A 21,831-nucleotide genomic window follows, 5' to 3' on the forward strand; every position below is an offset into this window, starting at 1 on the left:
ACTGCACAATTACATGCACTACATCATGTTTTATTCACAGATTGTATCACAAGATCTGTGAGTACCTTCTTCTCTACATCTAGAAGGTACAGATGTGGTTCCCAAATGATGACAAATATCACTTCGGTGACTGATGGGAATCTACTTTTCTTTGAGACATTCTCACTAGCTTTGTTTTGACTCCTGTCTGGTGGAATCCATTTTGTTCCCAACTTTGTAAAAACATCACATACTCAGATCTCTAGACCCACGGATTTTTTGTTGTTGTTATGTCTGATGCAAAGTCATGTGACTTGCTAATATGCTGATTCACCTCATTTACAGTGGAGAGTTTGCAGAAACTGTGCATCTAATTTGGTGTTTTTTTGGCTTATTTCATGTTGTGATTAGTTTGCCAGTGGTGTTTGTACACATTTTTCTGTTCAGTACCTAGTTGATATTCACTGGCAATGATGTCCACAATAATTATAAGCATGCCAATACTTGAATACTTGGGAAGATTGTACGTTTGCGTGCACTACATCTGATCTGTTAAGAGTTGGTAGAGACTCAGTGACATCTAGCTAATAGACGTACAAAATAGGACGTTGCTGAGCAGCAGCATTGAGATGCATTGAAATAGTAGATTTATTTGTTTCATTCTGACTATTCTGGGGTGGTGTCACAACAATATTGCACATTAAGAGACTTACTGATGGAAAGATCTTGAATGCAGAAATATCCTTTGTCCTACATATCAGCACTGGCTATGTCAGAGTACTCAGGCAAAGCTTATGAATCATTACTCTCATCTCTGTGCAGTTCATTTCAATCTTATTTTTGAGCCTCACTTTGATTTTACACATACCATCCACCAATGATACCAAATGGGACAATTGAACAATTGACGTTTCTACAGATTTTTGAATTCCAAATCTCAATTGTTGTAATATTGAAGAGCACTTTGCTGGATTTATGTGCAAATAAGGATCCAGTTTAAGAAATATAGGCCAATTTATATTTAGTTTTCATCAAGGATACAGAATCAAGAAACCATTTTCTATATATGACCAAGAGAGTTTGTCTAGCATCAGCAATTTATACATCTGACAATTTAGCATCCATTATGGAATATAAAATCACATTCAAATTCGCTGAACCACTCAATAATGTGATACTTTTGTGACTTCAGCCACATTATTGTATAGTTCTACCTTTGAGACTTTTGCGGGAACCCTGATGATGCCACTCAAATAGTTTCTGAAAACATTATAACGATATTCTGATTTTAACAGAGGGTAAGTTGACTCATTCCAATTCCTAAAAGAAGTATGACTGCACAGAAGCTCATTCACAAAGTGTCCAGTAGTGGGTTAGAATGTAATACTGTCACACTAGGCATATTTATTATTTATTAGTTACAAATACTGTTAACCTAATCGTGAGGTTCTGATCATCCTGCTTTAAAAGAGTCAAAGCAGACTTATGAGGGCTCTGAAACCCTAAAACTGATTAGTTACATGTTTCACACAGATCAGAGACTGGATAAAGGTCAAGACAAGCCCGTTTGGAGGTTTAAGAATATTGTACACAAACATTTTTAGAAACTTCATAATGAACACGATCATCAAGGGAATCCAGCTTAAAAACCAGCCAAATGTTATATTATGTTTATGCAGTGCTAGCATACAATAAGGCTAGAAGAACTGGAAGATGACGAAAGACGTTGGGCTGAATAGCAAAACTTCGAGGGCACAGCAAGAAAAAATGGGTCATGTGCAATGTGTGCTAACACAATCATTTTTTCAGTTTGAAATTTTGGCAGATGTGGAATGTCGTCAAAAATTAACGGATTTCGAGTCTGTTTAATTTTGAGTGCATAAATAGAGTGGAAAGGACATCTGCCGAAGTTTGGCTGATGTCCTGCATCAGTCACACTCCAAATATCCCCCTTACTCTGGAACTGCTCAGTACAACAATGGAGCAGAGGAGCAGATGAAATTAGAAAAAGGTGAGTTGATAAAAAAATACTTACTCAACAATGTTCTAAATGAAAGCAGCTTTAATTGTGAGGTACACATACGTCCTATTGGAACACACATCGAGTACTGTGTGTGTTGGGAATTAAAATATGAAAAGTGTAATGTGAAGGTCACTTAAAGAAAACACAAGTGGTTTGTAGGCAAGGTACACCCATGCTCCAAGATGACTAAAAATGGCTGATTGCTGGTAAAAGAGCTGTCAATTGGAACTATGTGTTTGTTTTAGTCTTTGGTCAGAAAGGATAATCGTCACAAACATGACGGATATCCTGTCCCAGCGTAAGAGCATTATATATCTTATTGCACATGTAATATGGCGGACGAGATATCTGACACATTTGCGATGGAGTATCCCATTCACCAAACTCTAAATCAGGCCCTAAGTGTTTGGAACACAATGTTTGTATCTTGTACACTTTGAAACATATATTTCTGTATTGTACTTATCTTTACTCTTTTATTGCAGAGTGTTATACCGTGGGCTATAGTCAATCAAGCCTGATTCATTTGGTGGGGCCATCAGATTGCACTTTACTCGGCTTTGTACATGGAGGTAAGGTGAACAGATGCAGTGTTGTGGATATAATTTCGTAATTCACTCTTTTAAGTTTATAATAAGTGTTAACTTCTGTCCAAATCTTAATGAAGTTCTGTTTTAATTAGATGAATTCCTCGCTGTAGATTTGTGATAACACCGTAAAGTTTCCACACTTTAGATTCAAGTAAAACCTGTAAGTTGCAGAATCATTAACATTTCAATGTGCTATCAGCAGTGTGAAACTTGTAATATCGTGACCCTTGAACATCTGTTGCAAAATAATGGATTGCGCTGTAAGGTTCTATTTAAGGGTTGAAATTTTGGTGCAAAAGCAATTGGACTACACCCAAAAGTATCAAAAACGTATATTAAACGTGCCATGCCAATAAAAATGAATGTCGCCAAATACCACTAATTTGGCACAAGAGTATTATCAAAAACACTTTCACTCATTTATTACTACGATGCAAAGATCAAATACCTTATTACCAAAGTATGGCTTAAGTAGCTCAATAAAACTATTATCTCAAATTCTACTCTAAAATGAGATAACAGAATCAAACAAATGGTAGTACACTCACAAAGTGTAGTTATTGTGATTCTATTTCAGTGCGTGATGTTGACCCTGAATGCTTTCGATATGATTAAATACCTTTCTTTTTAACAAATGAACATGAATATATAGCAATTTAAAAAGAAATGTATTCTTTTTTATTAATCTATAATAAAACAATACAGGTCATGTTGGTGTATATACAGATAACACATTTTTACTCACAATATCTGGTCTGTTCCACCCAAGGCCGTTTGGATACTTGCTGTTGGAAGTCGTTGGCAGTTCTTTTGTGAGTGACTGGACCGCACATTTGCAGGTATTAAGTGCCTGTTTGATTGCACCGTTTGAAAAATTAAGTGGACTGGTGACACTATTTTTTCATCTTCGAGAGTGGAATACAACCTCTGAAGGGTCGAAGGGCCATTTTTTGGCAGGGCGGCAGTGGGTTCGGTCCCTGCCAGCCGTGTCTTGCTTAAGAGAGCTATTAACCCGTTCAGAAATATTGAATCCCCTGTCCTGATGATGCCAGCGTCAACATTTCTAAAGGAGTCCCATCAAGCAGAGTTGTATGAAGAAAGTAAAGCGCCCCTTGTATAGTTTTGGAGGTGCTATTCCTCAGGCGCTATAGGGACTACCTTATAGTGTATTGCTCTGATTCTAGAGTATACACGCTGTCTGTTTTGTTCACAGTAGGGGAACCAATTATTGATTTATTGGTTTTTCGATATGTGTATATGTTGAATATATGTTGTATATGTTGTATATATTGTATATATGTAGTGTATCATATATATGAGTGTGAGTTTGTTTCTGTAATGAAGTGTATATTGTGTATATATGTAAATTGTACATGTATTAGTTTGTTGTGACTATACTGTGTTCTTTTCCCATCACTTGTAACGTACACAAGCTAGATTAGCAGAAATGAGTTTGTCTATAATTAGAATAAGAGAACAGCGGAGTAATTAACTGTACTCTGGTTGAAAATAAATACTTTTGATTGATCCCTCTCTACCAATATTTTTTGATTCTACATCGTTGATGTTAATGCTCAGGTATATGAGGGTAATTTGGGCATGACCCCTACTACTATATATACTTGATAACTGTTCCACCCAAGGAGCCCCCTCCAAGGCTAATATAATCATGTGTGGCCACTATCTTGTCTTTTGTTCATCACTATTTTAACAGTTGGGGAAATACATAGCTCTCCTCTGTAAGTGTTCCGAAAATATTGAATTTTTTTAATAGCAATACAAAAAAAACGGCTCAACAGAATGACACCAAATTTGACGGAAAGCTCAATCTTTACTCAGAAAGCATACTTAATGTGATTTGATGTAAATCTGTTCACTGACTCCCTAGGGAGTCCTGAGTGAGTCCCATGGGAAAAGATGATAAATGAAGTACTGAGGGTTGTGATTTACTGGCAGGAACATGAAGAGAAATGTTGCACCCAACATTACACCAGTCAGGGATTCAGTCTTAGATTCCGGACTTTTCAGTAAAAATAAGGTAGGTGTGAATATCCTGAATGGTTGGATGACGGGATTGTTCCCAGACATTTCCCGGGAGCAAAAGCGTTTAAAGCAAATTTAGGTCATTCTGATCCCTGAGGACTCTTCTGGAAGTCACTCTGGACCAGAATTTCTCTTTTAAAAAAAAAAAAGGAATTTATTGGTTGTTGTCCACCTGTGGATTTAGTGGTTGCTACTGTGAGGTGGGCTGCAGGGCCTTGCTACAGATCATGTGCATTGGTGGGGTTGTAACTTTCATTTCCACCTAACTGCAACTTTGTTTGAACCTTTTGTTCAGTAAAAAAATAGATAAATAGATGTATGTGTGTGTGTGTGTATATATATATTCATATATATATATATATATATTCACACACACACACATACATGTATTTTTTATATATATATATATATATACACACACAAACATTCATAGACACACACACACACACATACATATATATATATATTTATATGTATTTCAGCATACATGCATACATTAAGGTGTTATAAGAAAAGACAGAAAGACAGCCATAACTGGAACCTTAGTTGTTTCAATGTAGTTCTGGGTTTCGGATTATATTCTACATACAAGAGTTCCCTGCACCCATCCTTCTGTGGATGGCCAATCTCCACTGCACATGCCCTTCTCGGTGCTGGACCTGGCCCCCAGCACCCATCCCACCACAGGTGTACAACCCCTACTGCGCACAACCTTATTCCGTGTGCAGCAGAGGTTGGCCCCAGGGCCCAGCATTGCTTAGGCAACCTTCCATGCGTGACCAACTTCTGCGGTCCAAACCCTGAGCACAAAAGTATGCAAAAAAGTGATGGATGGAGTGCTTGAATTAATCTCAGCCACTAGTAATTAATAGGGGCCGCATTACAGTTTATTGTTTTTTCATACAGCATGCCACCTCAATTTGGATCCAGCCATATACAAATCAGTCTTGACCCTGCTCCCGTGGGAACTGTCCAGCCAGAACTGCAAGGTTCTTCTTGAACCAGAACACAAGCAATCCTGGACCGGTTTCACCCTGCTTATGGCTCATCAGCCAGTTATAACTTGCTTCCAGTGACACAGTCTGCACAAAACCTACATCTGGACATATGCATCCCATTTAGGGTGACACTCTAAAGTAAACAAAAAGTGATGGATAGAATGCTTGAATTCATTTCATGTACTGGTAGTTACTCAGAACCCAGTCCAGGACCCAGACCATCATTATTTTGCACACCTTTCCACCCCAGTTTGGACCCAGCCATAAGCAAATCAGTCTTGATCCTGTTCCACCTTCTTCCACCGCAAGATCGTCAACATCCACGACAGCTTCATCACCTCACCCACCCCGACCGCGACAGACCCCACCCCACCCCGAATGGCTCCTGCACCAACCAGCTGACCGCCTGGTCCCAAGTCAATGACGACGAGACACGCAAGGTTATGAACTCCATCCACGCCTGATCTCCGTCAGACCCCTGCCCGCACCACATTTTCAACAAAGCCGACACAACTATCGCACCCCAACTACGGAAGGTCATCAACATCTCCTTCAATACAGCAACATTCCCGGAAAGCTGGAAGCACGCCGAAATCAACGCCCTCCTCAAGAAGCCCAAGGCAGACCCCAAAGACCTCAAAATTTCCGGCCCATCTCCCTGCTCCGTTTCGTGGCGAAGGTCATCGAGAAAATCGCCAACATGCAGCTGTCCCGCTACCTCGAGGACAACAACATCCTAGACCCATCCCAGTCCGGATTCAGACGAAACCACAGCACTGAGACAGCCCTCATCGCTGCTACAGACGACATCAGGCGCCAACTAGACAACGGCAAAACTTCAGCCCTTATCCTCCTGGACCTGTCAGCTGCCTTTGACACGGTCTGTCACCATACACTAAGATCACGCCTCCAAGAAGCCGGAATCCAGAAGAATGCCCAGGACTGGACCACTTCCTTCCTCTCCGGCAGTCCCAACGAGTCCGCCTCCAACCGTTCCGATCCGAAGCCACTGCCATCATTTGCGGCGTACCCCAGGGCTCATCCCTCAGCCCAACCCTGTTCAACGTCTATATGGCCCCCCTCGCACAAGTGGCCAGCCAGCACGACCTGAACATCATCTCCTACGCCGACGACACCCAGCTCATCCTCTCCCTTACCAAGGACCCACACACCGCTAAAACCAACCTCCACAAGGGAATGAAGGCCGTCGCCGAGTGGATGAGGGAAAGCTGCCTGAAGCTGAACTCGGACAAGACAGAAGTCCTCATCCTTGGCCCCATGCCCTCAGCATGGGACGACTCCTGGTGGCCGACCACACTGGGAACAGCTCCAACACCCACGGACCACACACGCAACTTAGGTTTCATCCTCGACTCCTCCCTCTCCATGTCAACGCAGGTCAACGCCATATCCTCCTCTTTCTACAACTCCCTCCGCATGCTTCGCAGGATCTACAAGTGGATCCCGACTGAAACCAGAAGAATGGTGACCCAAGCCCTCCCCAGCAGCAGGCTGGACTACGGCAACGCACTCTACGCAGGAATCCCGGCCAAACACCTGCGACGACTACAACGCATCCAGAACCCATCCGCCAGTCTGATCCTCAACGCCCCCCCGACGCAGCCACATCACCCCCCACTTAAGAGACCTGCACTGGCTCCCCGTCAACAAGAGGATCACCTTCAAGCTCCTCACCCACGCACACAAAGCACTCCACAACACCGGACCAGCTTACCTGAACAACAGACTCAACTTCTACACCCCTGCACCCGCCATCTCCGCTCCACCAGCCTCGCCCTTGCTGCCGTCCCGCGCATCCAACAAAAAATAACCTCCGGCGGCCGATCCTTCTCCTTCCTCGCTGCCAAGACCTGGAATACCCTCCCCACCCATCTGAGGCAGACCCAAGACCTGCTCACCTTCAGAAGGCTCCTCAAAACCTGGCTCTTCGAGCAGTAGCAGCACCCCCTCAGCGCCTTGAGACCCTCACGGCTAAGTAGTGCGCTTTATAAGTTGACTGATTGATTGATTGATTGAGTCCAATGGGAACAGTTTAGCCCAAACTGCGAGGCCAGCTCCATCCTTAAATGGAACACTAGCAATTCAGGACCGGGCTCGCCCTACTAGGGGCGCCCTTGCCATACACTGCTTACGACATCACATATTACATCTCTAATGACATGTTCGATCGCATCATTGATAACATGATAGCAACATCTGAAATTACATCATTATTGACAACACTGTGCAAGGCGGGTGCTCGAGTTATAGTTAATTTAGGGCACGAGTTACCGTTACTTGAGATCATTATAACTGGCTAATTACAGTGGTTTTGTTTGTTTAAAACAGTATGTTTCAACTGACATTTCCACCCTGCTATATTAGCCCTTTAACCTTTGTTGTATATATATGTGTGTGTGTGTGTGTCTCTGTGTGTGTCTGTGTGTTCAGAGTTAATGAGCAGTTGCCGATGTACACCAAACAAACCACAGGTGGTGCACAGCTCAAACAAACCAATGGTGGTGCACAGCTTAAACGCGCACGATGTGTGTGTGCTGAACACCGAGGACGAGCCATGACTCCAGTAGCTACTCTACAAGTGCTATATTACGCAACCTTTTGCTGAGGGATCAATGCATTTCAATTGTACAACAGCCTTATTCATGATAGGAAACACCATTACATCTTAGTCTTTTCATTTGAGTTTACCACCAATCCCCTCCTCTCATTGCAGTGTTATCAACATAAACAAAGGACCAAAATAGTTATAAAAATAATGGTGGCCATTTTGGAACTTTCTCCATGCACGTATCAATACAAGCACATTAACACCTACTAAGCACGTTTGAGTTTGCAACAAATTATTAATTACATAAAGATAACAATGTATATCAATTCCTCGTTTCCCAAACCAAAAATTCATCAATATAATGGATAAACATTGTGATATTTGCCTCCCACACAACTCCTATTAATTTCTACATCGACATCAATCCCAATGAAAAACATGCATATTGCACTGTAATGAAACTATTACTCACTATGGATTATCAATCATAATGTAACTTGTTGTGGTAAAAGGGAGGACATCAACAATATAGTCCTTCTTCTACTGTTAACATCTGTTAGATAGTGAAGCCTAATTGGGCTTACTCATGTGATTCGTCTTTAGGGATATCTAAAAAAGAGGGAATGAAAATAAAAAAATAAAAGTAATATAAAAATTGTTAAATATATTCAAGACCACCATTTCCATAGCAGAGAGTTTCATATACGGATATAATCAGAGGAAAGTATACAATTATTCATCTGTATTCAAGCCAAAGGGTTCATTAAATTCCATGTCTAGAATTAATTTAGATTCAAGCCTACTAAGAAGATGAATTTCCCTGTCTCCTTCCATAATAGCTGTGGGGATAATTTGTTGTGAACTCAAATGAGCGAAGTAGATGATAATGTGTTTTGTAACTGTATCGGGAACGTACATGGAGAGTGTTTCAAAGTAGCTGCCATTATTTTTAGGACTATTTTGTCCTTCGTTTATGTTGATAGCACTGCAAGTAGCACTGCAATGAGAGAAGGGCATTGGTGGTAGACTCAAATGAGTCAACCATCAATCCCCTCTTTGTAGCCTGAACAAGGCTGTTGTACAGGCAAAACGTGCAGATCCCTCAGCACATGGTGGTGTTAGGATGATGTTTGTCAATCGTTGTCGATGAAGACCTTGAGATCTCATCAATTGGTTGATCGGGCTCTGTGCGTCATATGATGGCTAAGTAGTCTGACTGGGCGTGCAACGTCCTGTCATGCGTTGGGCAGACATGTGATGTATGGGCAGTGCTGGACTTGCCCAGGTCATGCTTTCTTTGTGCCTCAGCAGTACGCCTTACCTCAGAGGTTTGGCAGCCTTTGTGAATGAGGCTGCACCATGCTGGATGGTTTATTATGAGGGTTTCCCAGGTGGCGGTGATGATCTTGAGGGACTTCAGGTAGGCCTTCAACGTGTCCTTGAACCTTTTCTTTTGTCCTCCAAGGGAGCACCTTCCCTGAGTTAATTCTCCATAGAAGTGCTGTTTGGGGATGTGCTCATCTGACATTAACAACATGCCCAGCCCATCTGGTCTGGGCTTTCTTCAGCAGATTAGTATTACAGCCTCGTAGAGAGTGTGTTATAGAAGGGATTACTCGGAATATTCTGCTGATAGCTCACTGCACCGCTATGCTATGCTGAATTGTAGCTAAAAACCGAACTGCAACTTAATTTTAAATCGTCGCTTTTTATCTGTAATGTGCTTCATTGCGAATTGCAATTATATCATTTTAAAGTAAGCTTTTGCCTACCTGTCCTTGGTGTTTCCCCTGTTCCGTCACGGCGTGTGCCGATTGAGCGGAGGGGTCCTATCAACAACGAGCCTCATTTCCGGGTTTCAATACCGGTCAGCGCTCCACTCTCACTGCTGCCAGGTGTCCCGCCCACTCAAGCGATAAAAGTGAGTGCGCCGAGTGGACACGTGCAGACAGATTAGTATTACAGCCTCGTAGAGAGTGTGGTATAGAAGGGATTACTCGGAATATTCTGCTGATAGCTCACTGCACCGCTATGCTATGCTGAATTGTAGCTAAAAACCAAACTGCAACTTAATTTTAAATCATCGCTTTTTATCTGTAATGTACTTCATTGTGAATTGCAATTATATCATTTTAAAGTAAGCTTTTGCCTACCTGTCCTTGGTGTTTCCCCTGTTCCATCACGGCGTGTGCCGATTGAGCGGAGGGGTCCTATCACCAACGAGCCTCATTTCCGGGTTTCAATACCGGTCAGCGCTCCACTCTCACTGCTGCCAGGTGTCCCGCCCACTCAAGCGATAAAAGTGAGTGTGCCGAGCGGACACGCACAGAGTCGCGCGGACGACGCGCTGGAGTCGCGCCAGAGTCAGGCCCGTCTACGCCCGTCCATGCCAGGACGGGCCAAGGGGCCATGGACCCTGCTACCTCCAACCACCACGGCTCCATCATCACTTATACGGGTGAGGAGTTAAAACAGCTTAGGTACCCACCCTCTGTACAGTGCACAACATGCATACTGCCGAGCCATAATTTTAAATGCACTCACTGCAATTTCTCTACGGATGAAACCACTACATAAATGGGGTAAACCCAGGGGCAGAACTAGAGGCTCTAGATTTCCTCCAACTTGCACAAAACTTCAGTTTTGGAGCGTAAACTGTAGATCACTTCCGAAACATAAGAATAACATCTATGATTTTATAGTTGATGAAAAACCTGATGCCGTGTTCCTTACGGAAACCTGCCTTCATGAGAGCTCTGGACCAGATGTTGCCATGGCGGTGCCCGATGGCTATATAATGGTCAGGAAGGACAGAGACACTGGTAAAGGAGGTGGCATTGCTATAATCCTTAACTCAAAATACACTTGTACCTTTGATGTCTTTCCTATGCCCGGATGTGAAGCTGGATATTTTAAAATCTCTATCAGCTCCCAGTTTACTTTGTCAGGTCTTCTGATTTACCGACCTCCTGGAAACGCGAATGCCTGGACGGCATCCTTTGCAGATACCATCGCTCCTCTATCCTTGAAGGCTGCCAATTTTACTATTCTTGGCGACCTGAACCTCCATCTGGAAGATGAACTATGTAATGTTAGCAAACTGTTTTTGTCTGAACTTGAAGCCGTAAACATCTTGTTATGCAACTCAGGGCCCACACATTCTGCAGGGCACTTATTGGACCCTGTTCTCTCCAATCTACCATTTGAATGCTCTTCCCTTGCTCGTCCTTTGGAACGGTCAGATCATTATGCTGTACATTTCTCCCTATCCCGTACTAAACCCCCGATTAGTGGTAATGGCAGAAAGGAGGTGTTGATACGTCAATGGAACAGGCTCGACATCTCTGAGTTCAACAGGCGCCTCATGGACACTCCCTAACTTCCGTGTTGAACTCAGAAGTATCTAAATGGTGGAGCACTACTATTGATGCACTCCTCCCTCTAACATCTAAAAATTCTATGTCCCATCGAACTCCTGCGCCCTGGTTCTCTGAGGACCTAAAGCGCATGAGATCCAATTGTAAGAATTTTGAAAGGAAGTAGAGGCGCTCCTACGCTGCCTCTCGTAAGACGGCTTACAAGGAAGCCCTTAGGGACTATCACCATCAATGTAAAACGGCCAGAGCCGCTTATGTCTCCAATACGGTTACCAATGCTCAAAACTGCCCTCGTACTCTTTTTTCGGTGGTGAAAAAGTTAACAGGGGCAGATGTGGTGCCAGCCCCCCCTGCTTTAGACGAGACTCAGTGTAACTCTATGCAAAATTATTTACATCCAAAGTAGAGCGTATCTATGACTCTTTAAGTCTTTCTACATCTAATGATGAGCCTCAACCCGAGTCAACAGTGATTCCAGATCATCTGCCTCTTGCAACGAATAGACTTGCAAATTGGTTGCCCTTCGATGATACCTCTTTCTCTCTTTGCCTGAATAGCATTAAATCCGGCTCCCCACGGGACCCGGTGCCGGCCAAAATTTCAAAATCACTTGAACCTGGCCCACGTCACGTATTAATGCAACTTCTCAACTCCTCACTATCTGAGTCTCTCGTTCCACAGGAATGGAAGCATGCAATGATTGTTCCTTTATTAAAAAAGGCTGGAGCTGATGTTGCCAACTTGTCTAACTTCAGACCAATCTCATTGCTTCCAATTCTGTCGAAAATCCTGGAACGGCATATTAATACGCAATTAACTCACCTTGTGGAAAGCACGGGATTTCTACATCCATCCCAGTCAGGCTTTAGAGCGCATCATTCGACCGAAACTACACTCCTGGGAGTCACCGAGAGTCTGAGACACAGTGTCGATCGTGGAGAAACATCTGCCCTCATTCTTTTGGATTTGAGCGCGGCGTTCGACACTGTGTCCCATTCCATTCTCCTTACGACTCTCCCGTCCCTGGGTGTAGAAAGCGCTGCCTTAGCCTGGACAGCCTCTTTTTTAAGAGACCGTACTTTTCAGGTGTTCTCGGCCTCTGCTTCATCTACAATCTGTCCATCGGCGTATGGCGTGCCTCAGGGGTCTATAATTAGTCCTCTACTATTCAATATCTATGTAAGACCCCTGGCCACTATCATAGAGGAAGCTGGTCTCACCTTATACTCCTATGCAGATGATACACAGATCATCTTCTCTCTTTCTAACACAGAGGGCACGGATACCTCTGTTTTGAGAGAAGGTCTGGTTCGTGTCTCCAGGTGGATGAAGAACAATTTCTTGAAACTTAACGGTGACAAGACCGAGGTTGTGATACTTGGCAGGGGTAAGGATCTCTGGGGCCCCCACCAAAGGCCCAATGATATGGGATCTACCCCTCAGCCTGTAACTGTAGTCCGCAATCTCGGGTTCCTCATTGATGAGAAACTCACTATGAGACAGCAGGCTGTAAAGGTAGCCTCTATTTGTTTCGCCACCTTGAGATGGCTTCAAAAAATTATGTGGATGTTGCCCCCTTCCACACAAAGAATGGTAGTCCAGGCGTTGGTTGTTTCCCGCCTGGACTACGGCAACGTTCTATATCTTGGAGCTGATCTGACAACCATAAAAAAACTTCAGGTTGTTCAGAACGCAGCTGCTCGGCTGCTCCGCAACGTCCCCAGGAGAACATCCGCCTCTCCAGCTCTTCACGACCTACACTGGCTCAGAGTTCCGAATAGAATCAAATTCAAGGCCCTTTGTCATGTTTTTAATATTAAACAAGGCTCCGCTCATAAATACCTTCAGGGCCTTATTCAGGCCTATAACCCTAATCGTATCTTGAGATCTTCTGGGAATGGTGACTTCTTCATCCCCAGATTTAGGCTAGCAAAAATGGGAGGCCGCTCATTTGCCTATCTGGGTCCTAAACTCTGGAACGCTCTTCCCATGACCCTAAAGACAGAAACTAATCTCTTTCGTTTCCGCAAAGGACTTAAAACTTGGCTGTTTTAACAGTAAATTGGAGCTTCCTTTTAGCACACTCAGCATACAAATTCTTCTTTAGTCTGTCCCTCAGCGCCGGGAAACCCACTGCGGGTAGCTGTGCGCTTTAAAAGTTTAAATAAATAAAAAAATAAAAAAAATTGTATGAACTGTCGGCAGTCTGACTCTGGAAAGAACTTCAGAATCTGGTACTTTGTCCTGCCATCTGTTTCTCAGAAGCTTGTGAAGAAAGTACATGTGGAAGTGATTGAGCCGTTATACTAGACACCCGTAAACAGTCGACGTTCCACAGGGGTACAGAAGAGTTGGAAGCACCACTACTTGGTAGACCTTCAGCTTCATTTGTAGGCTGATCCCTCGACTTTCCCAAGCATTGGAGTGCAATCTGCCAAAGGCAGAGCTGGCTTTCAAAATTCTGCAGTTTACTTTAGCATTGATTGGCACTGCCCCTGCCTGCAGTCTCAGTCTAGTTACAGTGATGGAGGGCTCTTTATACGGAGCATGGAGAGCTTGCTGGCACACGACCACTGTCTTCTTGATGTTGATGGCAAAACCAAAGTTGCTGCATGCAGATGAAAACTTGCCCTTATTGGCTTTCGTTTCTGGCTCTGTACTAGTATTCAGAGCACAATCGTTGGCAAAAAGAAAGTCTTGCAGCACAATTTCCTTCACCTTGGTGATGGCATGCAGTCAGTTCTGTACTTCAGGCCTACTCCTTCAGCAAAGTGCTGGAAGAAATTGGTGAGAGTGGCAGAAAATATCATGCTGAACAGCATGGGTGCTAGAACACACGCTTGCTCAACACTGTTGGTGACCATTGATGACCGTTGGTGATGTTTTGTCGTCATCCAGGACACATGCCATCATATTGTCATGAAGTTGCCATACCATTAGTAACATGATCCTGCAATAAAGCAGATGTGGAGCAGCTATTGAAGTGTTGGTTTGTCCTTGGTATTCGGTGAAGAAATAATTTATGTATATTTATATAAGGAACCCATATCTATCTATATCGATATATATCGATATCTACCTATATATATATATATATATATATATATATATATATATATATTCACTGAAAAAAACATAGGTTATAGGCCATATATAGTTAGGAATTAGCATTTAAAAAACCTTATTTTACTCACACAAAACCATTGAAATTCCATATATAGTTAGTTGCACTAACTATATATCGCGCACCCGCAATCCACTGCTGATCATGTCACATATTACATCATTCATGACATGGTCAGTGACATCACTGATGACATCACTGATGACATCTCAAATGACATCACGGATGACATCACTGATGACAACATCCAGTGACTGTATGTTTCTGTAAAGTTAAAATATGTCTTACATATTGAAGAATGAGTGGATGTATAAGTGTCTGGATGAAGGATTTAGTAGGTGCGTGACTGACTGTATGAGTGAGTGATTAAATGTATCTCACTGAATGCATGGGTTAGTGACTAAACTGTCTTAATTTGTGCATCATTATGTCTGTTGTTCTGTAAACTGCTGCATGTGTTGATCATTAGCTATACGAGAGGCTATATGTGTTATTAATTGGTTGCCCAAGTATTTCTATGGGAGATTGAGTTTGTGTGGGGGTGGCTGGAAGGTGTGTGACTCTATGCATAGATGTGTGAGCAGTTTATTCACTAGGTGTATGAGTTCAAGAGTGCATGTGGAAACAGCTACATGGGCAGTTGACTGTGTGCATGAGTGTATTGATGAGTGAATGGATATCTCAATGCTACATGTCATAGTAAGTACATATGTAAAACACAGTACATGTGAGAGTTGGCATATATAAATAACTGTGCATGAGAGCCACTGAATGAGTGAGTGGTTGTATCGATCATTGTGAACTTGTATCAGGGATTGTATAAGAGAGTAAATATGTGTTAGTATATGTTTCAATAAGTAAGGTGTGTTTAACTGTATAGTTGAAGAAATGGAGGTGAGATTGTTTCTTTGCATGACTGACTGGGTGTGTGAGTAACTCCATGGATGAGTGGCAGTGTGTGAGTGTCTGTATACACTGAGTGTATCTAAGGTTATATTAGAGTCTGAAGAGGTTTATCGTATTAGCACAAGAATGATGTCAAATGAGATGTCATCAGTGATGTCATCAGTGATGTCATTTGAGATGTCATCAGTGATGTCATCAGTGATGTCACTGACCATGTCATGAATGATGTAATATGTGACATGATCAGCAGTGGATTGCGGGTGCGCGATATATAGTTAGTGCAACTAACTATATATGGAATTTCAATGGTTTTGTGTGAGTAAAATAAGGTTTTTTAAATGCTAATTCCTAACTATATATGGTCTATAACCTATGTTTTTTTCAGTGAATTTTCAAGGTTTTGTAAATGCTAATTCCTAACTAAATATGGTCTATAACCTATGGTTTTTTCAGTGAATTTCAATGGTTTTTTAATAGCAAATATCATAAGCTGTCGAATGTCAAGTACGTGGTAAGTGAAAACATTTTCGTGTTTATGCACACTGATCTGCTTTGAATGGTGCCCCCCCCCTCATTTCTATTAGGAGTACTCTCTCTTTGCAGATAGTGAAAGGTAGTTAACGCAGGCCTTTGCCCCCGTTGTAATCCGTCGTGCCTGCTTCTCTCTCCATTTGATTGATTGTTATCCAAGTATTTACTGTTTTAGAATTAGTTCTCTTTGGTTCATTCTCTATTTACAAACAAACACAGAGTCGCAATACTCTGTTTAGTCTTTGCAGATAACGAAAAATCGTGTAAAAAAAAAAGAAAAGGAATCAAGCAAAATCAGTAGGCCACTAATGGGATCTCTTTTTGACCTCGCTAAAATAGAAACATTAGGAACAACCCCTCATGACAAATACAAAACTAGTGAGATGAACTGAACTCCACACAATGATGGCTGCAAAACAGCTCGGCTCCGCCACCCACCCCGCCCAAAATAACGATAAAGAACGGCTGCCATGATTGGTTGCGGAATGACCACGACGGAGCTACGAAATGGTGCTGCTCTCATGCTAACCCCAGCTTCAGTCTGAAACATCCAGAAACACTGTAGACTACCAATTCGATCAGTTCCGGTAGCGCCCCAATGTAACCCGGTAGAGAAGAACTAGCCCTCCCCTCTTTGACTGATGGTTCTTGTTGCCTGTCCCTTCTGTTGTCATTTAACAGAACTATTTAGCCTGCTGAAAGGGGTTGTGTTCCGACCGCTGGTTGGTGGAGACATTTTGACTATATTCTGTACCTGCGTTGTCCCGTAATGCGTCATATGACGCGCCGCGTTAGCGCATCCGGAAGTCATCCGGGGCGCGCAGCGCGTAACGTAAGCATAACAAGTCATGTGACTTGTTAATAAAACTTTTCATTGGTTCATTTTACTTTTCTTATTGTAATGATGAAAGGCTTGGTCATATGACCTAAAAATTACGCTTTTCATTACTTCCGAACATTATTTTTTCTTAAATATATGTTATAATGTTCCAGGCTAATGTACTTTCCCGGAAATATTACAACTGTCCTGCAAGTAAAATATAGTCTTTTTTCGAGAAAAAGAGCGTTTCTTCGTCCCATGACGGAGCCGTTGAGCAAAAGAGGGTCGACCTGCTGTCTTAGTCGCCGATACGCCTGAATATGAGATTCTTATCGATCACTTTATGTTGCAGGAATAGAAAACACAACAGCCCTTGACCATTTATCTTTACTGCGTTCCTTCGTATTATACCTTTTACCCTTCATGTAATTGGTCTGCTTTATTTCACTTGCCTTTTAATGATTCTAAAACAGTCACTATTATTAAAAACTTTACCAATGTATATACTACTACCATGTTTTCTTTTAAAAACCTTTATTGTGAAAATTTCATTATACAAATACGAGCCTATAACCACGTGGGCCTGCCACAGAGCAAACTGTAATCGTATATGATGAATAGACATTTACACTGTAGAGGAACGTAACGGGCGGGCCATTAGGTTGCAAGAACTAAGGTGTCTAACAGTTACGGAATCGGTGGACGTACATTTTATAATTAAAATACGACAGGGCCAGTTACAATAAAATTATCTAGATATACATTTGCGGGCAAGTACCATGGGTGACGTTAATTCGAACTTTCAACAGTACAGTAATCAATAACACATCAGAACTTAATATCAATAGGGATGTCGAAATATTCAATCAATTCTCGTCCCCGCCCGCCATGTGCTTCAAAACTGCATACGTATCTCGTGATTTCAAGGTTCTGCAACCAGTACACAACAAGGAGTTACGAGTCCCATTTATTCCGGCGCCATTTTGGGCGAGGACGGGCAGGTCCAGGATATAGTCAAAATGTCTCTACCAACCATCGACTATGATGATGTTCATATGCTGTATTTATTAGAGTAACACTCATCTGTCCACATGAAATTAATTTGCCACAATCTAAACATGTCATTTTAATCTTTCCAAAGTTCTTCTAAATATTTGGGACCGTTTCCCTTGCCTCTGAAGCTCTCAGTGCCACTTCTTTGATGAATGTACTAGCAGGTCAGGGGTTCTCCTCCAAATCTCTCTTTTATGCAGCACTATAATTAATTGGTGCCACCTCTCCATATGACGATGCATGGTATAGTTACCACAACTATATTTTTTTTCGGTTCCTCTGGAGAGTTCATCGTGGCAGATGAAGCGTGTAACGTACCGGGCATTTACCTTTTTTTGCATGTACAGGAAAGGAAAAAAAAATCGAGCGTCCGAGTTCTAAGGTGTCCCAGGGCCATTTTAGTGGACCAGGCCCAAATCCAAAGAACAGGCCGCCATTTTGAGAGTCCTCTTGCAGCCGCCTGTCGCTGTAGCATCAAGAGCAGCCGAAACTCAGCTGAATGGCAACTGAAACGGTAAAGGGGCGCCCCACTACAGCAGACGAGCCTCCACCTAGGAAGGCCCATTCACGCCGGCTCCCCCCCCCTTCGGGCACCCCACGCCGTTATTCGGAGCAGTATTGTAGGATGGCCACACCAGTGCGGCAACTTGCTAGACATCACCTCGGTGGTAACCGAATCTCAACGCCTTGTGGTGTCTTCTATTAAAAAAACATTGATATGCTGCCTTCGACCTATTCGCCTCAAGTGCGCACACAACTCAACTGCATAGCTTGCTAGACACCACCTCGGTGCCATCCGGATCTTGGAATGTCAGCACCTTTTGGTGTCTTCTCTTCAGAAAATATTGTTGCGCTGCCTTTGGCCCCATTCGCACATCAGTCCGCTACTGACGCCATCTCACAGGCTAATGGGGCGCCCCACGCCGACTTTCAGCATTGTAGAATGACCACACCAGTACAGCAACTTGCTAGACATCACCTCGGTGCCATCCGGATCTCGGCGCCCCACTGCAGATGAAGTGCCTCTCAACTATGAAACCACCACGGTGACATCCGGATCTTGGCGCGTTGTGCTGCCTTCGGCCTATTCGCACATCGGTCCGCTACTGACGCCATCTCACAGGCTAATGGGGCGACCCACGCCGAGTTTCAGCATTGTAGGATGACCACACCAGTACAGCAACTTGCTAGACATCACCTCGGTGCCATCCGAATCTTGGCATCTCAACGCCTAGTGGTATCTTCCATACAAAAAATATTGTTACGCTGCCTTTGGCCCCATTCGCACATCAGTCCGCAACTTAGACATCACCTCGGTGCCATCCGGATCTTGGCATCTCAGCGCCTTGTGGTGTCAGTCAGAAAATATTGTTGCGCTGCCTTTGGCCCCATTCGCACATCGGTCCGCTACTGACGCCATCTCACAGGCCAACGGGGCGCCCCACGCCGACTTTCAACATTGTAGGATGGCCACAGAAGTGCGACAACTTACTAGACACCACCTCGGTGCCATCCGGATCTTGGCGCATTGTGCTGCCTTCGGCCTATTCGCACATCGGTCCGCTACTGACGCAAACTCACAGGCCAACGGGGCGCCCCACGCCGACTTTCAGCATTGTAGGATGGCCACACCAGTGCACCTTACTAGACACCACCTCGGTGCCATCCGGATCTTGGCGCGTTGTGCTGCCTTCGGCCTATTCGCACATCGGTCCGCTACTGACGCCATCTCACAGGCCAACGGGGCGCCCCACGCCGACTTTCAGCATTGTTGGATGGCCACACCAGTGCGGCAACTTACTAGACACCACCTCGGTGCCATCCGGATCTTGGCGCGTTGTGCTGCCTTCGGCCTATTCGCACATCGGTCCGCTACTGACGCAAACTCACAGGCCAACGGGGCGCCCCACGCCGACTTTCAGCATTGTAGGATGGCCACACCAGTGCTGCAACTTGCTGGACACCACCTCGGTGCCATCCGGATCTTGGCGCGTTGTATTGCCTTCGGCCTATTCGCACATCGGTCCGCTACTGACGCCGCCTCACGTGCCAACGTATTTTCTCCGCATTTTATACCCTATGCCGCATAACAGGTCATGTGACTTGTTTATAAAGCTTTTCATTGGTTCATGTTACTTTTGGTTTCCTAATGATGGAAGGCTTGATCATATGACCTAAAAACAACACTTTTCATTGGATGAAAACTTTTTTTTTTCCCAAACGATGAAAGCCCCACCTTGTTTCTGGATGTTTCAGACTAAACTGGCGTCAGCATGAGAGCACCACCATCTCGTAGCTCCGTCGTGGTCATTCCGCGAGCAATCATGGCAGCCGCTCCCCACCAGAAGCCTGCAGGAGTCGGGGCCCCCAAAACTTTTGATGAATTCTCAAGGCGGAGGGGACGCTTTCGAGAATGGGGTCCAAGACCTAGCAGACAAGCGTCCGATTTCCAAGGTGTCCCAGGGCCATTTCAGTGGACCAGGCCCAAAAAGGAAAGAGCCTGCCGCCATTTTGAGAGTCCTGTGACAGCCGCCTATCGCTGCACCGCAAGAGTGGGCGCAACTCAGCTGAATTGCGGCTTTTGACACAGTGGACCAAAAACGGACGGAATGGCAACTGAAACGGTAAAGGGGCGCCCCACTACAACAGATGACACTCCACCTGGAGAGGCCCGTTCACGCCGCCTCCCCCGGGGCGCCCCACGCCGTTATTCGGAGCAGCATTGTAGGATACCAAAACCAGTGCGGCAACTTACTGGACATCACCTTGGTGCCATCGTTCTGCTGCCTTGGAACTATTCGCACAACAGTTTGCTACTGATGACCCACCCCCCGCGACGCCCCACGCCGTTATTTGCTGGGTGGCAACTTACTAGACATCACTTTCGTGTCATCTAGATTTCGGCGCGTTCTGCTGCCTTGGAACTATTCGCACAACAGTTTGCTACTGATGACCCACCCCCCGCGACGCCCCACGCCGGAAATCTGGACGTTGTGCTGCGTTGGGACTATTCGCACAGCCGACCGCTACTTCGTTGTTTTTCCCTAAAAATGTTTATATGTTATTACTATTTTTGTTTTCTTGTATATATTTATAAATTATTAAAGTTTTATAATCTTACTACTTTGTCGGAGTGCTATATATTTTTAATGTGACACATAATTGTAAAAACTTTGATGTACAAAGAGTCATCCCTGGAATCTTCCGCTTCACGCTCGGTCCCCTCCCCAATCACAATACAGGATGGTTTTCAGATAATAGCAACGCTTCTGCTGTGACGGATCTCATCGAGTGTGGGCCTTGATCTACTATAACTCCTTTGAAGAGGGGTGATTCTTTACAGCTGTGGCCATAAACTACATCTGCAGGGCTAGCTGATAGCCTAGGACCGGCCTGGACAATCGGACACAGAGGAAAAGGAGTGTCAGAGGGTGCGGTAGTGCATAGGGCGAAAGGGAGGTGTCGGGCGGGCACAGGGTGTGATTCTCAGGGAAGAGCAGCGCAGATGGGGGGAGGTTTATTACCCATGCATAAGACAGAGAGCGGGGGTGACCACTGCCTGGGTGAGATGCTTGCGAGGGTGGGGAGCCATGCTAAGGATCGACAGCGTGCACAGAGTGGGTCTGGTCAAGGCATCTAAAATGGCTGCCGTGCACGACAAAAGTGTGGCATTTGAAAAAAGACAAGATGGCGCAGACAATGTTTTTCAACACTTCCTGATTTCCTTCGAATCGAACGTTAATAGACGTTGGGGCATATTACCAAAGTTAAGCGATATTTATCCCTAACGATGCATTGCAAAGATTTTTTTACCGTCA

At 44.1% G+C, this 21,831-nt stretch overlaps 1 protein-coding gene across 2 annotated transcripts in view; it reads left to right on the top strand.

Annotated features, from left to right (window-relative positions):
* Nucleotides 1–21,831, top strand: part of ACOT7 (acyl-CoA thioesterase 7) — a 1,240,110-nt gene that overhangs the window by 662,116 nt on the left and 556,163 nt on the right. For both annotated transcript variants that reach the window (XM_078640951.1, XM_078640950.1), the window contains exon 6: nucleotides 2,488–2,574. In XM_078640951.1, coding sequence (XP_078497077.1) covers nucleotides 2,488–2,574 — 87 coding nt within the window. The remainder of the gene's footprint in view (nucleotides 1–2,487; nucleotides 2,575–21,831) is intronic.

This window comes from Lissotriton helveticus, chromosome 5_1 (assembly GCF_964261635.1).
Source record: "Lissotriton helveticus chromosome 5_1, aLisHel1.1, whole genome shotgun sequence".
Classification (NCBI taxonomy): Eukaryota; Metazoa; Chordata; class Amphibia; order Caudata; family Salamandridae; genus Lissotriton; species Lissotriton helveticus.